Raw genomic sequence first — 26,948 nt, forward strand, 5'->3', positions numbered from 1 at the left:
GTGAAAGACTACTGCAAAGATCAAATGAAAGTGCAAAGCGAACAGATACTATCGTTAACATTTACAGAGAAAATAGCTCTTCTAGTTGCTAAAATTAAAGAAATTGCTGAATAAAAAGAATAACCAACAGCACAGAACTTGTGCAAAAGCTGTGAAAAGCAAAGTTGAAAGTGGTGGAAGAATAGAAGAAAGAAAAGTAACGACGTGCAAAACGACAAATTTTGCAATTAGGGTGAAAGACAAGGAATGTAGAAAAGACAGGAAAACTGGCAGAAAGACCAAAGTATCAAATCAGGTTCAAGGGCAAAATGTTTGGTATAGTAACCAATTAAACTAGCAACATTTTCAAATGTGGTAGTATTGGGAAAGCAGACGGCACTAACAACCGCTTTAGTTTGTTATAACGCCTACATTCCGAGTAAACGTGTGTCTGAAATACGTTTGTGCATTGCTCTTGATGAAGTTGCGATCGAATACCGTTAGCTTGCACTAAAAGATCTGAAGATGGCCGTACAGAATGACACCACTCATCTTGCAGCGTATGTTCAATGTTGTGACCACAAATGAACTGTGATTAATAGACAAAGGGTTGCTGAATATCCCAGGGAAATACGAGGGTTCCCAGAAAATAGTGCACCGCATTTTTCTTTCAACAATTCTTTATTGAACATACAGAGAATTACACACACGAAAGACTGGTGTATTGTCTACACACCCTATTTTTCCACGTAATCTCCATCCAGTTCTACGGACTTCCTCCAGCGCGAAACGAGGGCGTGTATGAACTGACGGCACCAATTCTTGTCCTGGTGGCGGAGCCAGTGCTTCACTGTGGGAATCTCCTCCTCATCGTCCTCAAAATGTCTTCAATGAATGGCATCCTTTAATGGCCCAAACAAGAGGAAGTACGGGGGGCTAGGTCAGGGCTTTCAGGTGTGATACCCGTGGATGGTCTCCCCGACCGCTGAAAATCGTGGAGGTCCGCCGAACCGTCTTCTGATGACCTCACCCTCCGTGCCCAGCGACTAACTGTACTTCTGTCGACAGCAGATGCTCCATAGACTGTGCACAAGCGTTTGTGAATATTCCCCACAGTTTCTTTCTCTGCAGTGAGAAACTCAATGAAGGCACGTTGCTTGTAATCTAGAGACGCCATTTTGAAACTGTGCTGCAGCTACGCTATCACTCGGAAATGACGGAAACTTGGCGCGCTCACTCAGGAGACAGAGACAGTATATACGTAACGTCTCGCATTCGTTGCATTGTTTTCGGCTGAGAAAAAAATGCGGAGCATTACTTTCTGGCCAACCCTCGTATGTGCTCGCTAATTAAATGTCCGTTGGTCGAGTTTCTTCCAGAAAGTAGCGCCCCATCACAACACGCCTGTCGTAACATTCGTGCGTTGGTGGTAGCGGTGATGGTGAGGACGGACAGAGGGCGTTGTTGTTGTTGTTGTTGTTGTTGTGGTCTATGATCCTGAGACTGGTTTGATGCAGCTCTCCATGCTACTCTATCCTGTACAAGCTTCTTCATCTCCTAGTACCTATTGCAACCTACATCGTTTTGAATCTGCTTAGTGTATTCATCTCTTGGTCTCCCTCTATGATTTTTACCCTCCACGCTGCTTTCCAATACTAAACTGGTGATCCCTTGATGCCTCAGAATATGTCCCACCAACCGATCCCTTCTTTTAGTCAAGTTGTGCCACAAACTCCTCTCCTTCCCAATCCTATTCAATACTTCCAATAGTTATGTGATCTACCCATCTAATCTTCAGCATTCTTCTGTAGCACCACATTTCGAAAGCTTCTTGTCCAAACTATTTATCGTCCACGTTTCACTTCCATACATGGCTACACTCCCTACAAATACTTTCAGAAATGACTTCCTGACTCTTAAATCTATACTCGATGTTAACAAATTTCTCTTCTTCAGAAACGATTTCCTTGCCATTGCCAGTCTACATTTTCTATCCTCTCTACTTCGACCATCATCAGTTATTTTGCTCCCCAAGTAGCAAAACTCCTTAACTACTTTAAGTGTCTCATTTCCTAATCTAATTCCCTCAGCATCACCCGAGTTAACTCTACTACATTCCATTATCCTCGTTTTGCTTTTTTTGATGTTCGTCTTATATCCTCCTTTCAAGACACTATCCATTCCGTTCAACTGCATTTCCAAGTGCTTTGCTGTCTCTGACAGTTATTTCTACTCCGTGGATTTTAATACCTATTCCGAATTTTTCTTTTGTTTCCTTCACTGCTTGCTCAATATACAGATTGAATAACATCGGGGAGAGGCTACAACCGAGTCCCTTCCCAACCACTGCTTCCCTTTCATGCCCCTCGACTCTTATAACTGCCATCTGGTTTCTGTACAAATTGTAAATAGCCTTTCGCTCCCTGTATTTTACCCCTGCCACCTTCAGAATTTGAAAGAGAGTATTCCAGTCAACGTTGTCAAAAGCTTTCTGTAGGTCTACAAGTGCTAGAAACGTAGGTTTGCCTTTCCTTAATCTAGCTTCTAAGATAAGTCGTAAGGTCAGTATTGCCTCACGTGTCCCAATATTGCTACGGAATCCAAACCGATCTTCCCCGAGGTCAGCGTCTACTAGTTTTTCAATTCGTCTGTAAAGAATTCGCGTTAGTATTTTGCAGCTGTGGCTTATTAAACTGATAGTTCGTTAATTTTCACATCTGTCAACACCTGCGTATTAGTCAACAAAAGCTCGTTGCCTAAACAGGCTTAGTCAGCACGAGTTGCGGCCTCGCTAGCCGCTTTCCTGCCGGCGAAAACAAAAGCTGGAAGCTGTCAGGGGCACGAGCGCTTGCAGAAGCCTGGCCAGCGCGGCTCCTTTTTGCCTTCCTGCCGTGCGGTCACCCAGCGCTGCCATTGCGGCAGTGTTATCTCGTGGCTTACCGCAGCTTTCCCAACACGATGCGGTCACTGCCGGCGCCCGCAGTTTGGGTCTAGCGATCCTTTTAACCCTCGGGCGAGCGCGCCTGTTTTCGTAACACCAGCGAACGCGGGCGTACTTTGCACACATGTAAAGAATGGTTGTCTTTATATCATGAAGGTAAACATGTGTGAGCAACATCACAGTTTAATCTTAATTTAACAACGATAAAATGAACTTGTATTATACGAGCTAAATCACTGTGTTATACAAGAATAATAAAATAAACTATCGTTGTGTCGCTCAGTTGCTGCGTACATGTGTTACCCCAAACTAATAACACCCTCGAAGCATTCAACAGCGTAGTTGCATCAGATCCCTGCTATACGCTTATTCGATTACTAATTACCTTGTAGGCAGCTGCCTCATTCTGGGATTTTGCGGCTAGCTCGGAATCTGGGTCATTTTCTTGGACAGATCGTAACTTTTTTCCTCACCTAGCTCGCTGCTTATTTCATATTACTGCTGCTCAGTTGAACGTATGACTTATCATTGTGTCCGCTGAAGCAATACTGAAGGAGTAGATAAGGGCTCGCAATTGTGAAACAACATGGGACCGGTACAAGACAATGTTTTTTGTGGTTGGTGCATAGTATGCCTAGTCTCTCTCGAGTGTTTTTACGAAAGTTAAAGACTGAGGCGAATGTGTTGTTGTTGTTGTTGTATGTATGTGTGTGTGTGTGTGTGTGTGTGTGGGTGGGCGAGTGGGTGGGCGAGTGGGTGGGCGAGTGGGTGGGCGAGTGGGTGGGCGAGTGGGTGGGCGAGTGGGTGGGCGAGTGGGTGGGCGAGTGGGTGGGCGAGTGGGTGGGCGAGTGGGTGGGCGAGTGGGTGGGCGAGTGGGTGGGCGAGTGGGTGGGCGAGTGGGTGGGCGAGTGGGTGGGCGAGTGGGTGGGCGAGTGGGTGGGCGAGTGGGTGGGCGAGTGGGTGGGCGAGTGGGTGGGCGAGTGGGTGGGCGAGTGGGTGGGCGAGTGGGTGGGCGAGTGGGTGGGCGGGTGGGTGGGTGGGTGGGTGGGTGGGTGGGTGGGTGGGTGGGTGAGTGGGTGGGTGAGTGGGTGGGTGAGTGGGTGGGTGAGTGGGTGGGGGGGGTGGGAGTGGGGGAGACCATGACATTGCAGTGGCGACCGCGTCCCCAAATGCAGAAAGTTCATCAAGAGCGCTAGGAGAGAACTGAGTTTCCGAGAATTGGTAAACATTCCTGCTTCAACTGCGTTTTAATATCTATATTTAGTTTTCACAACCTGTGAAGTTAGAATTCTGCCATGATTAATTACCCATCTATTTATTATACATTATTGTTTAGGATTGTGTACTTCGCAGATTGGTTTTTGGCAAGCCAGCGAAGTTGCGTCGTAAAGTTCGTTGCTTCTCTCCAGAAATTTACTGTAAGAAAATCGTTCACTCTTTATTAAAACTCCCTAAGGTACCGACTGGCCGCCGTGTCATCCTCAGCCCACAGGCGTAACTGGATATGGATATGGAGGGCAGGTGGTCAGCACACCGCTCTCCCGGCCGTATGTCAGTTTCCGAGACCGAAGCCGCTACTTCTCAAGCAAGTAGTTCCTCAGTTTGCCTCACAAGGGCTGAGTGCACCTGCTTGCCAACAGCGCTCGGCAGACCGGATGGTCACCCATCCAAGTGCATTCCCAGCCCGACAGCCCTTAACTTCGGTTATTTGACGGGAACCGGTGTTACCACTGTGGCAAGGCCGTTCGGCACTCTGTATTAAGATGTGGTATATTTTCTTGTTATTTTTGTAAGAAAAATATTTGCTGTGTGTTAAATATTTATAGTGTTAGTTGCGTTAAAACTATGTAAACAGTACCAACCAGTCCAATATAAACAATGTTCTTTTTAAGTATAAGCGTTGTTTCTGATTAAGCTTAGGGATTTATGTACTAGAAATTAAGAAAGGTGTGTTCTCACCTGACACAACATAACTTTATTTCTCTTAATACAATGCATATAGAAGCAGAATATGTTGGATTATACAAATACGTAGTAGTTACATGGTAAATGTCTGGGCAGAACCCACGAAACCGCGGCACCTACCGTCACTTTCACACCAAAGAACAACGAATAAATCGCACATATGGCAACAGTAATTAGAAAAACAATAAGCTGATGGGCACCCAATGATTGCAATATACAGCCGAAAAATGTCGTGCCGAACTAAACAGTGCTGTTGAAAGTTAGCTGAACATGAAGTATTGTATGTTTTTATGAAATTCCCAAGATTGTCGCAGACCTCAGCAACTTCTATGCAACATGAGTACATTTTGGTCATTTATACGCGTCTTCTTGGACGAATTATCATGACGTCATACAGCAGCCGCATGTACAATTCAGAAACTGACTGGGGGCATTTCGAACTGAGTCGGTCGATCAAGAAGTGCCCAGAACAGCAGGGCTAGCCGAAGGCCAGAGAAGTAGCTGCAACTCCGTCAGACAAGTCGAAACACTAATTCCATTTTGGCTGCTAGGAAGGTCTGTTTCCGGTCCACCATGGGCAGGTCGGACTTAACCTTCTGCAGTTAACTTACCTCTCCAATAAACTTTTTAAATATTCTTTTTATAACCTATCCCTGAAGGCAGAGAGGGTGTTCGACTAATGACCTACTGAAGAGCGAGGGACGTCGCAGCCAAATACCAGCGGAGCCGGTACTGTGGGAAAGAGAGTCCGAATTAAGAATATTTGGGAGGAGATTTCCAGAGCAAACATTTGCCTTGTATCTACATACACATTCCGCAAACTATCGTATGGTCTTCCCTGTTCCACTCACAAACTGAGCGAAGGAAAATCGATTGTCCATATGTTTCCGTATGAACAATAATTTCTCGCATCTCATCTTCGTGGTCCTTACGCGAAATGTGTGTTGGCGGCACTAGAATCGCTCTACAGTCACCTTCAAATGTCGATTCTCCAAATTTTCTCAATCGCGGTACTGGAAAAGAACGTCTCCTTCCCTTCAGTGATTCCCATTTGAGTTCCCGAAGCACGTCGTAGTACTTGCGTTTTGCTCGAATCTACCGGTAACAAATGTAGCAGCCCACCTCTGAACTGCTTCGGTGTCTTCCTTTAATCCGACCTGGTGCAGATCCCAAACACTCGAACAGTACTCATCAAAGGGCCGCACTAGTGTCATACATGTGGTCTCCTTTACAGATGAACCACGCCCACCATGCTACAGTCTTTCCATGATCATTCTATTTCCTGTTGCTTTGTAGCGTTACGCCAACATATTAAACGATGTGACTGTGTCAAGCAGCATGCTACTAATACTGTATTCGACATTATAAGTTTGTTTTTCCTTCTCACCTGCATTAACTTACATTTTTCTGCAATTAGTGTAGCTGCCACTCGCCACACTAACTGGAAATTTGATCTAAGTCATCTTGTATCATCTTACAGTCGCTCATCTTCAACACCTTCCCGTACACCACAGAATCAACAGCAAACAGCCACAGAGCGCTGCTTATCGTGTCTATCATTATGTGCACAGAAAATAACAGCGGTCCTAATGCACATCCTTGGGGCCACTCCTGACGATGCCCTTGTCTCTGATGAACACTCGCCGTCGAGGACAACAATACTGGGTTCTACTACTTAAGAAGTCATCGAGCCTCTCACATACGTGGGAACCAAGAGAAACCTTAGAAACTTTGATCTGAACCCATCAGGAGATTTTTTATTTAATTCTGGGACAATATGACCCATGTCAGTCGAATGTTTTAGATCTTGGTTGTCGAGGCCACGTATAAAGTGCCCTGTAAACGTGTCCACCATGGTTAGCAGGCTGCCCTCCCCACTCTCTCTCTCTCTCTCTCTCTCTCTCTCTTTCTGTGTGTGTGTGTGTGTGTGTGTGTGTGTGTGTGTGTCTGTCTCTCTGTCTCTGTCTGCTGGATTTCTGTCTCTGTCTGCTGGATTTCTGGCAGTACAGAGCGGCTATAAACTTACGCATAAAACGAAAAGGTCCCCAAGCTGCAACGGAGCGCTCCTGGAAGTGAGAGAACCACTGCCGCACTGCGTCCTGAAACTTCATCATCGCGCTATCTTTGGAGCTTTCTTCCGGAAAAAAGTTGCGCTGGGATCTTACGGACCATTTCCCGTGGCGCCAGTTGAGGTGGCGCCGAGTTCTGAGGTCACGTTTGACGCCCACGTCCCGCGGGGAGCGGGGGTGGACGGGTGGAGGCAGGCTGTGAGCACCACTCGACTCAATTTCCTGCCTGTAGCTTGTATCGCACTTTTCCTACACTCGCGCCGGAAATTACACCCGATAAAAAAAAGGCAGCTGCTAAAAAGAGCCCGAAATTACGAGTTCTCAACTTTCTCACGACTTCTGTTAATGTATCCAAAGGTCATTTATGCCACAGCACAGGGAAATTGTTACGCAGCTATCTTATGATACACCTTGCAGTTTAGAGGGGCTCAACGAGGAGATTACAAGCTCATGATACTCCTACTCAGCATATATCCAACAGGTTCCGCTCTACTGTACTTAGTTCTAATAGACTAGCAGTCAAAGTTAAAGTCTTAGTCTCAGAGACATTTCCAGTTGGGTTCTTCACTGCTTTGTTACCACGCATTCCGGTCACGTTTCTTTTATTCGCTTGCAAAGTCGTACGGCTCCTAGTTATATGCGTAACGCAGCTGTAATATCGACAATGAAGTATGACAATTATATGACTATAGAATTAATGGATTGTTAACATCGGCTAGAAATGGTTCAAATGGCTCTGAGCAGTATGGGACTTAACTTCTGAGATCATCAGTCCCCTAGAACGTAGAACTACGTAAACCTAACTTACCTAAGGACATCACACACATCCATGCCCGAAGCAGGATTGGAACCTGCGACCGTAGCAGCAGCGCGGTCCCGGACTGAAGCACCTAGAACAGCTGGGCCACAGCGGCCGGCGCACTACAGGTGGTAGCAGTAATGTTCTCCAGTCATTTACCAAACACAAACCTGTCTATCGGACTGCCGCAGAGTATAGGGTTACCCGTTTCGAGTTATCGACTGTCCAGTGGAGCCGCCCCCCTTTACAGCACCTCAAGCGTCACCTAGCCCTGACTACGGAAATGTGTGACCCATGAGGAGCTAGCTGCTCGATCATTGTATTCCGTTTTTCTTAACTCCCGCCACACGTCATTGTGCTATGTGGACTGCTGACAGCAGCTTGGAACTCACGAGCGATTCATAGCTACACTGGCAGGCTCCCTTTCGTGACAGCGAGTGGTCAATTTCGAGTTAACACAGAGGTGTCCGTATACTTCTGGTGAGGTAGTGTGCATTGTGCGTTGGCACGTGGCTTGCTGTGCGCATCAGCTGTAGCAATGAGTACGCGTTAGCTGGGCGGTGCACCTGACGCCACTAGGAAAGGAGGAGAGGAAGGCTGAAGTTTCACGCTGTGACCTACGCCCGGGGTCATGGCGCCTGACCTTTGGAATAAGGGGAGACGGACGGGGGGGGGCAATGCGAAGAGGGAGGGGGTCTGGTGACGCCAGTCGGCGGCATGGGCGGTGAAGGGGGAGGAAGCGCAGGGCCGTTACCATAGCAACGGCACGCCACGCCCACTGCCGGCCCCTCTGGTCTGTTTGTGCCAGTCGACGCGTCAGATTTGAATTACAATACCAGCTGCATGCGTACCTGGAATTATTATCAACAGCATAAGCAACAACAACAACAAGCGGACGTTCTATAGTCTCGGATACAGTTCTCTCCTAATTACCAGGATTTCTAACTTCGTGCAGATGCCCTCTCCGCATTTCGCGTCAGATTCTCGAACGTTGAATGTTGCGTAATCTTTGGCCAGTCGGAGTTGCAGAGGAGAAAGCTTCGGGTTCCCACTTAAATTGCCGCGAACGCTTCTATCTTTCGTCACTATGGCAGCACTTAAAGCATAAAATTTTAATAATTGTAACTTGTGAACGTACGCCCCTTTCTGCCATAATCATGCATCCCCACCCAAGAGCTAAATAAAGTTTTTCCATTTTGAGAACAAAACATCGTTGCTCGAGAAATTATTTTCGTCAGGAACGGCCTATGTGGTTGAGCAGTTAGCCAGTCAAGAATTCAGAGGATTCGGGTTCGACACCCACCGTCGTCTGTTCTTCGGTAAGTGGACTGTAATGTGATCCAATCAGAACCTCGAATGACTACAGCGACTACTGTAAATTGCGTTATGACGCCTAAAACTATTACGTAAACCTTAGCATGCTTCTCAGCTGAAAGAAGGTAGTGTGCGCTCTTAGATGTTCTGCATATGTGAACATGCCCTGTGGGCGTGAACAGTATACCAATACGTAGACTAATGGAAAATGTGTCCATCAGTAGCTTCCTAGTGTTCTTATACCATTGCACCACTGAACCCGCTTGTATGCAGTCACCAAGATTACAAGATGTATTAAATGTATCCACAGTTGCGAATGCCAACAACCGACAGCTGTATAAGGGAATGACGACAGTGAAAATTTGTGTCAAGCGGGGACTCGATCCCAGATTTCCCGATTTATGCGAGGGGTCGCCTTAACCGCTTAGTCTGTCCGTGCGAAGTTTACAAGAGGTTTAACAATAGCTACTGTACTGTGAATGTTAGGGAGTTACCCTGGCACTGCTCTAGTCGGTATTAAGCTGCCTGCATTAGTACTAAGACGAACAGCCCCATTCATGGCAGTATTCTTCGTATTTTGTATGCAATGCTCGTTAATGGCTTCTTGTCTCTGTCATAACCAGTTTGCTAAAAGCAGCAGCGGCGCGGGGTAGACGATTGGTCTGAGGCGCCTTGTCACGGTCCGCGCGGCTGTCTCACGCTCGTACATTATTCTACTGGGTTCGAGTCCTCCCTTGGGCATGAGTGTGTGTCTTGTCCTTAGGGTAAGTTAGTTTAAGTTAGTTTAAGTTAGATTAAGTAGGGCGTAAGCTTAGGGATCGATGGCCTCAGCAGTTTGATCCCATAAGACCTTACCATCAATTTCCAAATTTTTCCAAAAACGGAGCAGCGAAAGGAAAACAGTATTTCCACAAATATTCTGTATCTAATACTGACAATTGCCTTCCAATTGAAGACTAAGTTTCGGTATGAAAACGGAATAATGTAGCAGCAATAACAGCACGGACAATCCGACGGATGAGAACGCTCACAAGTGAAGTTTTATACAGTAAGCACGCAAAAGAAAAATTTTAGATAATAAAGAAAAGAATGTAAGAAAATAAACTGTTTGTACGGCGGTGTTCCTGCTATACCTACGACCTCGATATTTTGATAGAGATGCACTGAAGTAATTGAACTGAAGCATCTGCTAGTCCCGCCTTTCAAATTTTGAATTATTTCATACGATTATGTTCTCAGGCGGGCACTAGTACGCAGTACTATCACTTCGTAATTCACGTAGCAGAGCACTGACAGACATCTGTACCAGAACAGGTGCTGTCGACGCTTTTTACCTGTTTGTGCCCTGTACGTCAGCAACGCATCTTCCCACTCACCGTTACTGCCCCATCGTCTCCACTGACTGCTTACCTGTAACAAGAGAAAATGACGTCAAACACCTATCAAGCAGCGGTGGTGGTTGTTGGGATGTTTAAGGGGGACTAAACAGCGAAGGTCATCAGTCCCCCATTCCAAAATCAGGCGAGCCGAAAATCTACGGAGCAGGTAAAAACCAAAGGGGGAGGAGACGTCCCCCCAGGCGCTAAAAGAACACAAATGGAGCAACAAACATTACAGACAAGAACAGGACAGAGGAACACCAGACAGAAAGAAACAGAAGAAAGGAAGACGGCCGGAGACTGGTTGACTGACCACGAGAACAAAAAAGGGAAAGAGCCAACCATCTCACGGCACACCAGAACAGCAACAGACACAAGGACAAAAGACACAGAAAAGGAAAGGTGCAGGACCTCCCTAAATCGAACCATAAAACGGACTACCACGGATAAAATTTAAAACGGCATCAGCCATGGAGGCATCGTCAGATAAAACCAAAGCCAAAGTGCCCGGGAGATTAAAAGATTGCCGGAGTGTGCGCAGTCGAGGACACTCCAGCAAAATATGGCCGACCGTCAGCCGGGACCCACACCGACACAAGGGGGGATCCTCCTGACGCAACAGATGGCCGTGCGTCAGGTATGTATGGCCGATGCGCAGCCGACACAGGACTACCGAGTCCCTGCGAGAAGCCCGCAGGGAGGAACGCCACACATCGGTCGTCCCCTTGACAGCCCGCAGTTTATTCGGGGCTGTCATGCCACGCCACTCAGCAGCCCACATCCCAATCAGCTTACGGCGCAACACCATCTGCTGGTCGCGAGCCGTAAGGCCGACCTCCAAAGCCGGGGCGTCGATCGCCCCTTTGGCCAGCCTGTCTACACGTTCGTTCCCTGGGATGCCAACATGACCGGGCGTCCAAACCAGGACCACCGAACGACCAGAACGGGCAATGGCGGAAACAGTCTCCTGAATGGAGGACACCAGAGGAGAGGAGGGATAACAGCGGTCGATGGCCTGAAGGCTGCTCAGGGAGTCACTGCAGATGACGACGGACCTACCTGAGCAGAAACGCATATGCTCAAGAGCGCGCAATATGGCCACCAGCTCTGCAGTAAAAACACTGCAGCCAGCCGGCAAGGAGCGTTGCTCAACATGGGCAGCGTGAGCAAAAGAGTAGGCAGTGCGACCATCAACCAGGGAACCATCAGTGTAGACAGTCTCACAGTCCGAAAATGAGGCGAGGAGAGCAAGAAAACGGCGACGGAGGGCCACAGGCGGAACTGAGTCCTTGGGTCCCTGTGCCAAGTCCAGACGGACGGACGGCCGGGACAAACACCAGGGAGGCGTAGGTGCACGGACCCGGAAGGGAGGCAGAAGAGGGAATGACCCCAGTTCGGACAGCAGGGACTGGACACGGACAGCGACGGAAAGCCCAGACCTAGGTCGCCGTTCGGGCAGATGGAGGACCATGGCAGGGAAAAGCAGGCGACGATTGGGATGACCTGGCGAGCAATGAACGTGGACAGCATAGTCGACGAGCAGACGATGGCGGCGAATCCGCAGCGGGGGAACCCCGGCCTCCACCAGTAGACTATCCACGGGGCTGGTGCGAAAAGCGCCAGTGGCAAGCCTAACCCCACAGTGGTGTATGGGGTCTAACAACTTCAACACTGAGGGGGACGCAGACCCATAGGCCAGGCTCCCATAATCAAGCCGGGACTGCACAAGGGCTCGGTACAACCGCAGCAGCGTGCAGCGATCTGCACCCCAAGACGTGTGGCTAAGGCAGCGGAGGGCGTTGAGGTGCCGCCAGCATTTTTGCTTCAGCTGAGTAACATGAGGAACCCATGTGAGCCGGGCATCAAACACGAGTCCCAAGAAGCGGCAAGTGTCCACCACTTCAAGCAGGTGGCCGTCGAGGTAAAGTGCAGGATGAGGGTGGACCGTCCGACGCCTGCAGAAGTGCATTACTCGAGTCTTGGCAGCAGAGAACTGAAAGCCATGAGTCAGAGCCCATGACGCTGCCTTGCGAACGGCGACTTGCAGCCTGCGTTCGGCGACTCCCGTAGTCGTGGAGCTAAATGAGATGCAGAAGTCGTCGGCATACAAAGAAGGAGACACCGACAACCCCACTGCTGCTGCCAGACCATTAATGGCCACTAAAAATAAGGAGACGCTCAACACCGAGCCCTGCGGGACCCCATTTTCCTGTATATAAGAGGAACTAGAGGTGGCACCGACTTGCACCCGGAAAGAGCGGCGCAATAAAAAGTTTTGAAGAAAAGCCGGGAGCCGACCACGAAGACCCCACTCATGCAACGTGGCGAGGATGTGATGCCTCCATGTGGTGTCATACGCCTTCCGCAGATCGAAAAATACAGCAACGAGATGCTGACGTCGGGTAAAAGCCGTACGGACAGCAGATTCCAGCCGCACCAAATTGTCCACTGCAGACCGGCCCCGACGGAAGCCACCCTGGGATGGAGCGAGGAGACCGCGCGACTCAAGGACCCAACACAAACGCCGCCCCACCATACGTTCGAGCAATTTGCACAAAACGTTGGTGAGGGTAATGGGACGATAGCTGTCCACCGCCAGTGGGTCCGCACCAGGCTTCAAGATGGGGACAATAACACCCTCCCGCCATTGCGACGGGAACACGCCCTCGCTCCAAAGGCGGTTAAAGATGGTGAGGATGTGTCTCTGGCAGTCCCTGGAGAGATGCTTCAGCATCTGCGCGTGGATGCAGTCCGGTCCCGGTGCTGTATCAGGGCAATCGGCGAGGGCAGCGAGGAGTTCCCTCTCGCTGAAAGGAGCATTGTATGTTTCATAATGACGCGTGTGGAATGAGAACGGCGTCCGCTCCGCTCGCTCCTTTAGAGAGCGAAAGGCGGGTGGATAGGAAGCAGTCGCAGAGCTCTGAGCAAAGTGCGCGGCTAGCCGTTCAGCAATGGCGGCAGCGTCCGTGCAGACAGCGCCGTCCAAGGAGAGCCCAGGGACACCCATAGGGGTCTGGGAGCCATAAATCCGCCGGATCCGAGACCACACGTGCGAGGACGAGACACGGGAGCCCAGGGAGGAGACGTACCTCTCCCAGCACTCCTGCTTACGCCGTGCAATAAGACGACGGGCGAAGGCACGGAGCATCTTAAATGCGATGAGGGTCTCCAGAGACTGGTGCCGCCTATGACGCTGGAGAGCCCGCCTACGGTCGCGAATAGCCTCAGCAATCTCCGGCGACCACCAGGGGACAGCCTTCCTCCGAGGGAGGCCAGAAGAACGGGGGATGGAAGCCTCGGCCGCTGAAATGATGGACGTGGTTAAAACACGAACCACCTCGTCAATGTCACCTTGTGGGGGAGACTCAATGGTTGCAGCAGAAGTAAAAGCTGGCCAGTCAGCCCTGTGGAGAGCCCAGCGGGGCAGGCGCCCAGAAGAATGACACTGGGGCAGTGACAAATAGATGGGAAAATGGTCACTACCACACAGGTCAGGATGCACTCTCCAGTGGAGGGATGGGACAAGTCCAGGGCTGCAAATAGAGAGATCGATGGCCGAGAACGAGCCATGGGCCACACTGAAATGCGTGGGAGCACCGGTGTTCAAGAGGCTAAGGTCGAGCTGAGCCAACACATGCTCCACGGCCCGACCGCGGTCATCGGAAACAGTCCCACCCCATAGAGGATTGTGGGCATTGAAATCGCCCAGCAGCAAAAAAGGTGGCGGCAGTTGGGCTATCAGAGCAGCCAGGACATGCTGCGCGACAGTACCATCAGGTGGAAGGTAAATACTGCAGACGGTGATAGCCTGTGGCGTCCACACCCGAACAGCGACAGCCTCTAAAGCTGTTTGTAGAGGTACAAACTCGCTGTGAAGAGTGTTAAGGACATATATGCAGACGCCACCAGACACCCGTGCATAAGCTGCCCGGTTCTTAAAATAACCCCGATAGCCACGGAGGGCGGGGGTTCGCATTGCTGGAAACCAAGTTTCCTGCAGAGCAATGCAAAGGAAAGGATGACGGCTGATAAGTTGGCGGAGCTCAGCTAGATGGTGGAAAAAACCGCTGCAGTTCCACTGGAGGATGGTATTAGCCATGGATGGGAAAGGCGTGAAGGGATTGGGGAGGCAGTTTACGCCTCCGGGGCCCCTGCTGCTACGGAGTCACCACCTGGACAACAGCCATCTACTGCATCCGAGGGACCGGCGAGATCCATGTCCTCAGCGGACGCCAGAATCTCCACCTCATCCTCAGACACAGAGCTTGTAGGAAGCGGTGGAATGGGTGCCACCGCAATGTCGGTAGCCTTGGGGAGTTTCTTCTTCTTCTGCTTCTCGCGCTGCGCCTTGGGTGGTTCAGGTTGGGAGGGCGTCACCGGGTCAGTCTCAGGGACAGACGATGACCGTGTGTCCCGACGACCAGGGACTGGCGGTTGTTTGAGCCACTTGCGGCCGTCGGCTTTGGAACCGGTCGGAGCATGCGAAGGAAGGTCCCCAAGGGACCCCTTCCGTACGAGAGTAGCCGAAGAAGTCTTACGCTTCTCCGGCTGGGAAGGGGGGACTGATGTCCCCGACGGTTGGGGGGGTGTTGCTCCTGAAGTAGATGGAGCAGGAGCAACAGGAGGTTTAGTGCCCCCCACCATCAAGGGGGCAGGTGTGGGACTTCGACTCTGAGAGCTGACTGGAGCGGATGGAATTGTAGAAGGAGTGACAGTTGCGGCATAAGAAGCTGTCATGCGCACCGGATGAAGCCGATCATATTTCCGCTTCGCCTCAGTGTACGTCAGGCGGTCGAGAGTCTTTATTTCCATGATCTTCCGCTCCTTCTGCAGAATCGGACAGTCTGGCGAGCAAGGCGGATGGTGCGCACCACAGTTCACACAGATTGGAGGCGGCGCACAGGGATGATCAGGATGGGAAGGTCGACCGCAATCGCGACAGACGAGGTCGGACGCACAGCGTGAAGACATGTGGCCGAACTTCCAACACTTGAAGCACCGCATCGGGGGAGGGATATAAGGCTTGACATCACAACGGTACACCATCACCTTGACCTTCTCAGGTAACGTGTCACCCTCGAAGGCCAAGATGAAGGCACCGGTGGCAACTTGACGATCCCTCGGACCCCGGTGGACGCGCCGGACGAAATGTACACCTCGGCGCTCCAAGTTGGCGCGCAGCTCGTCGTCGGACTGTAAAAGGAGATCCCTATGAAAGATAATGCCCTGGACCATGTTCAGACTCTTATGGGGCGTGATAGTGACAGAGACATTCCCCAGCTTAGTACAAGCGAGCAAGGCCCGCGACTGGGCGGAGGATGCCGTTTTGATCAACACCGATCCGGACCGCATTTTGGACAAGCCCTCCACCTCCCCAAACTTGTCCTCTAAATGCTCTACAAAGAACTGAGGCTTCACGGACATAAAAGATTCCCCGTCAGCTCTGGTACAGACGAGATACCGGGGCGAGTATCTTTCGCTCTCAGTCATAGCCCTTCGTTCCTCCCATGGTGTGGCCAGGGAGGGGAACGATTTGGGGTCATACACATTAGCCTTGAAGTGAGCCTTGGAACGCTTAGAGACTGCTGACGGCTGGCCGCCAGCGAGAGAAGATGTACCACGCTTCATTGCGGGTCATCCGCCCTGATGCCACCTACTCCGACCAAGGGCCCTCCCCACGGGCGCCACCCAGCCACAGCAATGGCCACCTGGCAGGATGGCCATTGCCGGGAGTCCCGATGCCCCAGGGCGATGGGCATCCACTCCTTGGCATACGTGGGGAGTTAACGGCGCAGGCATCAGTAGAGCGATCCCTGTGTTGTCAGGGGGCTACAACCAACAGGGTACATGGCGGCCCCACCACAACGGACTGGCTACCGTGCTGGATCTTAGGTGCAAAAATGGCCAAGGTCGTCGTCGCAGTTAAAAGAAACACTGCAGAGTGCAGCGTGGTAATCGCCCAAGAGATCGAAAACGAGCGGGACATCATTGCAACGACGAGAAAGACGGCTAAAGGTCTAATTGCACGACGGATACTGTGCACCATGTAAGGCGCCCTTCCCCAATTGGCTCGCTCTTCGGAATAATTTAGAAAGATGGAGGTCAAACCCGAGAGGGGACCATCACATAAGGCCGAAACATGTGAGACTCCTTTTAGTCGCCTCTTACGACAGGCAGGAATACCGCGGGCCTATTCTAACCCCCGAACCCGCAGGGGGATATCAAGCAGCCCTAAACTATAACATAGAATATATATTTCACAGGAAACGCCTGATTCATCAATTATTCAAAAACAGTCATAATCGCATTTATTATTATTATACCGCAAACCGGTTTCAACCCGACGTAGGGGTCATCTTCTGGGCGTTTACACCATTGGTCGACTACTGGTGGTTCACTCCTGTCTACATAATGGCAGGAAACTATGATATGTAGACAGGAGTGACACCACCAGCAGTCGACCAATGGTGTAAACGCCCAGAAGATGACCCCTACGTCGGGTTGAAACCGGTTGGCGGTATAATAATAATAAATGCTATTAACACAGTTTTTGAATAATCGATTAATCATACTAATAGCTGCTTCATCTCCACAACCATGAAGTCCAAAAACGCCTGATTTACTGCGATCGGTGATCAGTTTGCGTTCAACGCTATCCAGTTGAAAGAAAACTTTAGCACCAAAATTTCTGACTTGCCGTCATCCTCCAGCACATGAAGATACTCTGATCTCCCATAAGATCAACGACTTTTCATTAATGGGAGCGGTATTCGAATACTCTTAAAGGGCCCTGGAGCGCCACTTGAATGGGACAGGGTGTAGTATCGTAGCTTATCGATACTACCGGAGCCGGAAACTCTAAGATTCCTGCGGGGCCGTGTGTGACGCTTTGAACATTGCCACCAAAAGGATGACTTGACCAGTGAAGAACCTCCAGGCCGCCGACCAATGAAGTCCGCCAGAATGGTGTTACAAGCGGCGGACACCTGGGCACCAGTTTTCTAGTCGAGATTACTTCGGTGTCGCTAGTTGGTGCCGAAAATTACACAGAGTTGTTGTCAGTTGGCTCAACTGGCAAACATTCAGTGTACGTACGGCGCACGCCCGTGTCGGGTCTCTGCCACGGTTGCCACAAAGTTGTCAACAGCGTAACAGTTCATCCCACAAGTCTACCAAATTACATTTATTTAAAGTGCACCCGAGTGAACTAATCTTTTGCTTGTCTGTTCTAGTTCCTACGACGACATATCTTTTGCCCACCTTCCACCCATTTATGACTAGCAGCCAGGATGTAACACTTGGTTTCTCGGAACATAACGGTTTTCGACTTGCATCATAACACAGTGCAACAGTGATTTTCAAAGCCGACATTAATGGCTGGGAAGTGGTGTGGTGGCACCTTAGACACTGGATGAAGCATCGTTCGGTGTGGAGACCTATGCTATCAAGGCATAACGGAGGCTGCCAGAATGGTATTTTACCGCACTAGCTGTTGCTTTACGAAGCAAAACATCCCTTTATATTGTTTCAATTATTATACAGTTTCAAATGTCAGCATTAGTGCGTCCCATCAGCATGGTCATACTTTGATCATAGTTCGAGAACTTATCAAATTATACTTGTAGCATTGTAATTGTAATAGACTACCCACACCATCACAGTCAAAAGTACAGCAACTAGAAGGATGTGGCATAATGGGTCGCTATATTGTTTTTTCGTCCTTACTGCCACAGTTGGTTTTATATCTACTTGAATCTCAATGAGCACATACTACACTCCTGGAAATTGAAATAAGAACACCGTGAATTCATTGTCCCAGGAAGGGGAAACTTTATTGACACATTCCTGGGGTCAGATACATCACATGATCACACTGACAGAACCACAGGCACATAGACACAGGCAACAGAGCATGCACAATGTCGGCACTAGTACAGTGTATATCCACCTTTCGCAGCAATGCAGGCTGCTATTCTCCCATGGAGACGATCGTAGAGATGCTGGATGTAGTCCTGTGGAACGGCTTGCCATGCCATTTCCACCTGGCGCCTCAGTTGGACCAGCGTTCGTGCTGGACGTGCAGACCGCGTGAGACGACGCTTCATCCAGTCCCAAACATGCTCAATGGGGGACAGATCCGGAGATCTTGCTGGCCAGGGTAGTTGACTTACATCTTCTAGAGCACGTTGGGTGGCACGGGATACATGCTGACGTGCATTGTCCTGTTGGAACAGCAAGTTCCCTTGCCGGTCTAGAAATGGTAGAACGATGGGTTCGATGACGGTTTGGATGTACCGTGCACTATTCAGTGTCCCCTCGACGATCACCAGTGGTGTACGGCCAGTGTAGGAGATCGCTCCCCACACCATGATGCCGGGTGTTGGCCCTGTGTGCCTCGGTCGTATGCAGTCCTGATTGTGGCGCTCACCTGCACGGCGCCAAACACGCATACGACCATCATTGGCACCAAGGCAGAAGCGACTCTCATCGCTGAAGACGACACGTCTCCATTCGTCCCTCCATTCACGCCTGTCGCGACACCACTGGAGGCGGGCTGCACGATGTTGGGGCGTGAGCGGAAGACGGCCTAACGGTGTGCGGGACCGTAGCCCAGCTTCATGGAGACGGTTGCGAATGGTCCTCGCCGATACCCCAGGAGCAACAGTGTCCCTAATTTGCTGGGAAGTGGCGGTGCGGTCCCCTACGGCACTGCGTAGGATCCTACGGTCTTGGCGTGCATCCGTGCGTCGCTGCGGTCCGGTCCCAGGTCGACGGGCACGTGCACCTTCCGCCGACCACTGGCGACAACATCGATGTACTGTGGAGACCTCACGCCCCACGTGTTGAGCAATTCGGCGGTACGTCCACCCGGCCTCCCGCATGCCCACTATACGCCCTCGCTCAAAGTCCGTCAACTGCACATACGGTTCACGTCCACGCTGTCGCGGCATGCTACCAGTGTTAAAGACTGCGATGCAGCTCCGTATGCCACGGCAAACTGGCTGACACTGACGGCGGCGGTGCACAAATGCTGCGCAGCTAGCGCCATTCGACGGCCAACACCGCGGTTCCTGGTGTGTCCGCTGTGCCGTGCGTGTGATCATTGCTTGTACAGCCCTCTCGCAGTGTCCGGAGCAAGTATGGTGGGTCTGACACACTGGTGTCAATGTGTTCTTTTTTCCATTTCCAGGAGTGTATTACGTACATGTCTTTCACTTATCAAACAATTTTTCAGATATTATGCGTGACGCTAAAATACAATTTTTTTTACGGAACCTTGCACAGTTTGTGAAAAAGAGTTATGCTGGTAAATGAGGCCCCAGAAAAATTAAACAAAAATGGTAAGAAAGATACTGTTATTAAATAAGATATAATTATAAGTTTGTACAATGTACAGATCTCCTTGAAGATCCTAATGTTTTATTTTAGAAATCAATATTTTTAGTTTTAGTATCACGAAAAACCACCTATTTGCAAAAATCACACATGTAAGTATCGGTCTTACAACTAGCACATCCACTGTGGAACCCACATTTCACACAGCTGGCCGCTACAGTTCTCTGCTCACATCTCCTCCAAAAGAAAGCAAGGAGTGTCCTCATTAACGCGCATGCTGACACCAAATGCAGTTTCAGGAACGGATTGATCGGAACCTATGTTTGAATGAGGTGACACATCATGAGAATCTTTGGAACAGATAAGTAATTTTCTCTTGTGGGACTCTAGGGAGCATCTGGCTTTTTTTAAAATTTTTTTTTAACTTCTTTCACCAAACTTACACTGACGTGACTAAAGCCATGGGGATACCTCCTAACATCGTGTCGGGCCTCCTTTTGCCCGGCGTAGTGCAGAAGCTCGACGTGGTATGGTCTCAGCAACTCGTTAGAAGTCTCTGCAGAAATACTGAGCCAAATGGACACTATAGCCGGTACAGGATTTTGGGCACAAACATACCTCTCGATCACGTCCCATAAACGTTCAACGGGATTCATGTTGGGTCATCTGGATGGCCAAATAATTCACTCGAATGGCCCAGAATACTCTTCAGACCAATCGCGAACAACTGTGGCCCGGTGTCATGGTGCATTGACTGTGCGCGAGACACACGAGAAAGAGAGGTAGCGCCGCGTATGTCACAGAACGTGACACTGCAGGTCTTACGAGAGCCAGCAGTCTTCTCTGGCTGAGAGGGAATAGCTATTTCACAGAAACTTAATAATTCTTAACGGCGCTTTTAAATGTGTGCGAGCTCTCGGTAGCACGCGACGAAGTTGAGACATTTAGTGCATATCTTTTCATTTATGTATTTATTTCCTGTGGTTCCTTAACGAAGCGGAGGGGACAAGACGGCTAGTGTGACGTCGCAAGTTCGTTGCAGGACCCGCATTTCTCGTGGGCCCCGTCTGCGAGGAAGCACGCGAATGCAGACTTTTACTTCAGTCAGTAGCGAGCCAGAGTATACCTACGAGCTGCGAAAAAGTTACAACTTCCTCTCCGCCCCTCATTCGCCCCCCCCCCCCTTGACCACTCACCCTTAACCTACCCATCGAAGATGTCTTACATACACGGGGGCAAACGTTGGATTTTAACAAGAAATTCATGCGACATGGCATAATAGTCCCCAATATTGTAATTAGTATGATTAGTTATTGGGGAGCAACACTTGTGACAGAACAGAAAAAAGGGGAGGAATGACAGCAGTGCACAAAAATATCAAGTACCCTCCACCACAGAAAGTAGTGGCTTGCAGAATACAGGTGTAGTATTCAACTTGACCTATCAAATGGTTCAAATAGTTCTGAGCACTATGGGACTTAACATCTGAGGTCATCAGTCCCCTAGAACTAAGAACTACTTTAATCTAACTAATCTAAGGACATCACACACATCCATGCCCTAGACAGGATTCGAACCTGCGACCGTAGCAGTCGCGCGGTTCCGAACTGAAGCGCCTTTGCCGCTCGGTCACAGTGGCCTGGCATACCATTTTTCGTGTTTGTGTTTTAGGATCTTTAGCCACAGCCACAGGGCTCAATAACCTTAAAATGGAGAAATTATTTAAGGCAGCCTTCATTGCGCACTGGAACTTGTGAAGCAAACATCCTTTTATTTTGTTCTTCGTTGCCTCTCATACCCTGCAAATCGCTAGGCCAGTATTCATACCCGCCTTGTAAATGGCGGCATAAATTCGGGAATATTGGCCTCACATCTCCGCTATGGCGTGGTCGGGGTTTGTTTATAGACGTAGGTGTTCCACATCCTGTGTATATTCGGTCAGTTCACTATGCGTATTCCTGCCGAGCATTTCGTCTACAATCTTTTTTTTGGCGGCTTTCATTCCGCATTGGGAGTGAAACGGGGACGGCCACACAGCACAGCACAGAACAGTGGAGGCAGGCAGTTATCAGCTGTTAGGCAGCTAACGACGCACATCCTCCGTGGGTCGGCGACGGTGAGGCCCTTCCACATTTACTGTGCTCACCACCAAACCGCGCTGCTGTCCAGTACTTAATTAAGCATTCCGGACCAAAACTTACGTACTCCCTACTGGTGAGGAAGAGCGCCCATAAGTTTCTTCAGGTATTCCGTACCCAGCTAAAGCCACACTTCGAAGATTGTATTCCGTGAAGATGACAAGTTGCGCATATGTCGTGCTCTACGTTCTCTCCGTGTTCGCATTCGGGAGGACGACGGTTCAATCCCGCGTCCGGCCATCCTGATTTAGGTTTTCCGTGATTTCCCTAAATCGCTCCAGGCAAATGCCGGGATGGTTCCTTTCAAAGGGCACGGCCGACTTCCTTCCCCGACCTTCCCTAATCCGATGAGACCGATGACCTCGCTGTCTGGTCTCCTTCCCCGAAACAACCAACCAAACATCTCTCCGTGTTCCCAACAGTACCAGACATTTTTATGTGATTATAACTGGGTGATTTAGAGGGCTGATAGAAGTACGATAATGTGTCTGTCCGTGAATCCAGTGAAGTAAGCGTGCAGCCCTGTGAACATGGCTACCGTCATATGGAAGACTGGAGTCTCACAACGTTACTCATCAGGAACTAGGAGGGTAACACATGGTCACCGAGAATATAGAAATAAACGTTCTGGTCCACAGTTATCTGAATGAGTGGGCCCAAGTGAGACTGGAAAACACCCATAATCGTCGCAGAACCACTTCTGGTCTGAAATGCATCCTCTTTACACTGACAGTTGAACGTTGCATTGGGTCGCCCGTGCGGTCGACCACTTTTGTGGCACAATCGCGATTCGTCGGACCATATCAGAAGCCTCGACACATACTTTCCAGTTTCTGTGTTATTTTATCCATCTGAAGACGCGAAGATTTCTGTGCTGCTCTGAGCGAAGACCTTTTGCGAGGTACCCTAAGCCTCATTGCATGAAGTTCGCTTTACAATGTTCCTTCAAAAACCAGTTGAGATAGACATTTATTGATTACCAGCAGTGATTGTTGTCGGGTTTGAAATAGTGTCAATGACAAGACGCGAGACGTGTCTCAAGACTCTGTCGTTTAGGATCTTTTGTACTATCACTGTTCTTACACCGCGTGACTTGACTGCATGTGGTACACCTTTCCTTGTAGGCACGTTGGACAGCCTCCACTAATACAAAAACAGACCCGACATTGTGCTCACTGGCAAGTCCAAGCACGGCAGTTCCTTTATGCCAATCTATCATCCCATCACGTTGACACTTTTATTGCGCTACTTAGACACTCCTTCACTGCTATGACTTAAGTCAGCCGGCACCCGTTTTATGCCGTCTACAACGCTCCAAAGCCACCATGTGTTCATTTACGTGGGTTGTCTAAAATTGTGTCCAGTGATATTGTAAAAGGTGACCGAGGAAAAGAGCACGTAAGCATTTATTGCTAAAAGAACCATCGAAATTTTCCTCACAAACCACGATTGTTTTATGAATACAACTTACTTCGAAGATAACAAAAAGCATCTTAGAAGCGGTTGAGTCCTGTAAGGTATTTAAACATTAACGATTGAACTGACTTGGCTGTTGTTGCTAATGATTTGTTTATCTTGTTTGAATCACGTTGCTAGTTGAACGTGCGTACGTGTAAATAGATACTCTATTTTCCACAGACATTTCTTGATGCGGTGTCTAGATCTACTTAGAGTGTCCCATTTGTGTTGACTACCACAAATAACTTTTTGTCCAAAAGTCAAATAAAAAAAATTGTATCACACAAATGTTTAGCTACCAGCGGATATTAACAACCATGGCTGCGTTTCTTACAACTTCCTTCGTTACGGCTTTTATAAATAGTACTCTATGATTTTTATTCGGTAATCCATTTCCTGTCTTCAAAATCTGTTGAAAAACATATTATTGCGTATTATTCACGTAACCGTGAAGTTATTACATACGTAACACAACAGTGTATGTGAATCTTCTGTACTTCCATACATTGCTGTTACCTTGGGGAATTTAACTCGTCCACTTGCTGGAGTGAAAGGAAGCGAATGAAAACACAAGGAAAATGCACACCGGAAATTCAGTCAACCGTCTTCAGGTTTTTGTGAGTAAAACGTTAGGCAATGAAAAGAACGTAGAAATGTCACTCATCTGTGGAGAATGTAAGTTGGCCGAATAGTTATTGCAAAAGGTGTTTCTTATTTACAAGCACTAATATCTCACCAATGTACTGCAGTACTTCTGAACTATATGTTTGACACAGTAGAGCCAGTACTCGATTACTCATACAACCCTTCAACTGAAGACAACTCAAAGAACTTTTTTTTCTACGTCCATCCTTTTAGCAGCCGGTCTTTGGGACGACGGCCGTTTACTATCGTGACAAGTAAATAAAAACACCTACAGCCGTCCTGATGATTTTATTTTATTTTATCGCTACCAGTTTCAACGCTTCAGTGCGTCATTTTCAGAATGATTTTGATGCGATACAGGTTGATATGATCCCCATGCACACCACGTCTGTTGGCAGCATTACTGGATACGCAGATAATGTGCCAGCACTCCAACCATGAACTGCCAATCGGCAGTAAGTGTTTTTAGTTGTTTTTATTTAGTTGTCACAACTGAAAGATTGGACGGTGTGCATTTTTCTTGTACCTCCATTTGTTTGCGAGTGGATGAGTTAAGTTACCCCGGGCAACTGCAATGTGTGCCAGTACAAAAGAGTAAAATTCAGTTTTATGTTACTGATGTTTACAGGAATTGTCCACCGTGATACGTTTTTGAAAAGGTGTTGAGGGGAGGAACTGGATTAACGAATAAAAAATACAGTGTGCTGTTTAGGAAAGACGTACCGCTATTCATACCTTCGTAACGAACTAAGATACTAGAAAGGCACTCGTGATCGTCAATGTCCGCCTGGTAACTAATCATTTGCTTGACAAACCTTTTATTTTACCTCTGGCCAACATCTGCATCTTCATCGTACCCCGCAAGCCACGTCATGATGTCTGGCGGAGGGTGCCTCTTACTGAAATCCACTACCCTGTTCCACTTCGCGTTGTAAGTGGGTGGAAGTAATATGTTGTCCGACTACTTCCCGAAAGTGCTCTCTCAAAATGTCAATAATAAACCTCTTCGCGACGCAAAACGAATCACTTGCTGCGTCTGCAAGTGAAGTTTGTGAGCATTCGGTAACGGTGTCTCGCAGACTAAGCGATCCCTTGACGAAACACTACTAGCTATTCTCTGTTCTATGCCATTTGGACTTTAAGGAAGGGAAAAGTTATTTACTGATTGAACTTCCGGAAGTTTTGGAGGGATATTTTCCGAGTATTCTGGTATGTGAAGCTTGTGGTCTCCAGTGGCTAGTTATTGAGTAATTGCATTTCGTTTGATTTCCTACACCCATTTATCTCTGTATCGGTATTGCACTGAAAAAATATATACTACAGTGAAAATGCCGACGGGTTGCGACCTATGTCTTGTTGGAAAGACAGCTGTCTCCATTCACTCACAGTATTTCCTCTTGACAGAACTAATGTACACTTTATTCTTTGCCCTCGACCTTTCATTCAGTACTGCTTACTTCAAGTTCGGGTTTGTTTTTCCGATAGTGAAATAAGTAAGTTAACGGTGATACACAGCTGTATGGATAGGTGCACTGATGAGGAATTGCCTGGTATGCCGTTAAGTTTGGGTTAACTGAATGCAATGGAAGAGCGAGACAACGACGCTATGCTGAGCAGTACCATCGCGATGGCAACCGTATCCAGGACCATCAACCGGCCTCATCACAGAAGCGGCAGTGTCCATCAAACACACGACCTCGCCTTCTGGGTTAGAATCAATGTGTGTTACAGGCTTATCCGCTGTTGTACAGACATTTTCATGGAAAATAAGGTAATCTGGGTATCATACCCACAAAAAACCGCATACATCTTAGTTGGATTAAGTCCTCGTTATGAGCTTCCAGAGGTTACGGAATTCTTATACCAAAATACTCAGAAAATATGACTGAATTTGGTCGATAGAGTTCGGGTTCATCTTATAGACGCCTTCGTACGCGCCCTTATCTCCTTTCTTTTACACCAGTCTTTGTGAACACAGACTGGAATTATACTGTCTATTTCTGTCTATAGCGACCGTCTTCAGATCTGTTTAAAACATATCGTAATATAATAATGCTTTATTGTATTTGTATTAGGACATCTTTAAAAGATAACTGAAGGCGCTCCTATGGATCTAAATCTATAGTCTGGTGACAGTTTTTGTGATCGCGGACTGGAAGTAAAGAAACAATTTCATTATGCCTTGATTTCTGTTTTTATTCACGACTATGTAGCACATTATAATCTCTCTTGCGTTACTCTCAGTATATCTGACACTATCTGACCAAAAATATCAGGACACCAATTATTAGAAAAAATGGTTCAAATGGCTCCAAGCACTATGGTACTTGACATCTGAGTCCATCAGTCCCCTAGACATAGAACTACTTAAACCTAACTAACCTAACTAACCATGCCCGAGGAAGGATTCGAACCTGCGACCGCAGCAGTAGCGCGGTTCCGGACTGAAGTGCCTAGAACCGCTCGGCCACAGAGTCCGGCAATTAGTAGACATTAATATGGGGTTTATCCACACTTTGCCTGTTTGACGACTTGAACTCTGCTGTGGACACCCTTAATGATGTCTCTGAATGTCTGCGGAGAAATGGCGTAGCCCATTATTCCTAAAGGACAGTATCCAAAAGGGTAGTGATGTAGGACGCTCGGGTCTAGAGCGAAGTCGACGTTCTAGCTCATACCAAAAGTGTTGCACTGGGTTCAGGTCGAGGTCTGAGTAATCCATTGTATCTCAGGGATGTTATTTCCAAAAAAATATTGCCTCACAGATGCTGCTTTATGACAGGATGCATTATGATGTTGTTATAAACAATCATCGTCTTCGAACTGTTGCTTTACTGTAGGCACTACACAATGCAGTAAAACATGTATGCTTCCACATTTAGCGTTTTCTTAAGCACAACAAGGTGACTACACCCTAACCACGAA

At 48.5% G+C, this 26,948-nt stretch overlaps 1 protein-coding gene across 1 annotated transcript in view; it reads left to right on the forward strand.

Moving 5' to 3' along the window:
* The window catches only part of LOC126095430 (uncharacterized), a 56,808-nt gene extending 35,346 nt beyond the window's left edge, over positions 1-21,462 (forward strand). The window contains exons 2-3 of the mRNA XM_049910225.1: positions 3,662-3,952; positions 21,454-21,462. Of these exons, the coding sequence (XP_049766182.1) occupies positions 3,662-3,952; positions 21,454-21,462 (300 nt within the window). The remainder of the gene's footprint in view (positions 1-3,661; positions 3,953-21,453) is intronic.
* Positions 21,463-26,948: the final 5,486 nt, after the last annotated feature.

Source organism: Schistocerca cancellata, chromosome 8 (assembly GCF_023864275.1).
Source record: "Schistocerca cancellata isolate TAMUIC-IGC-003103 chromosome 8, iqSchCanc2.1, whole genome shotgun sequence".
NCBI lineage: Eukaryota > Metazoa > Arthropoda > Insecta > Orthoptera > Acrididae > Schistocerca > Schistocerca cancellata.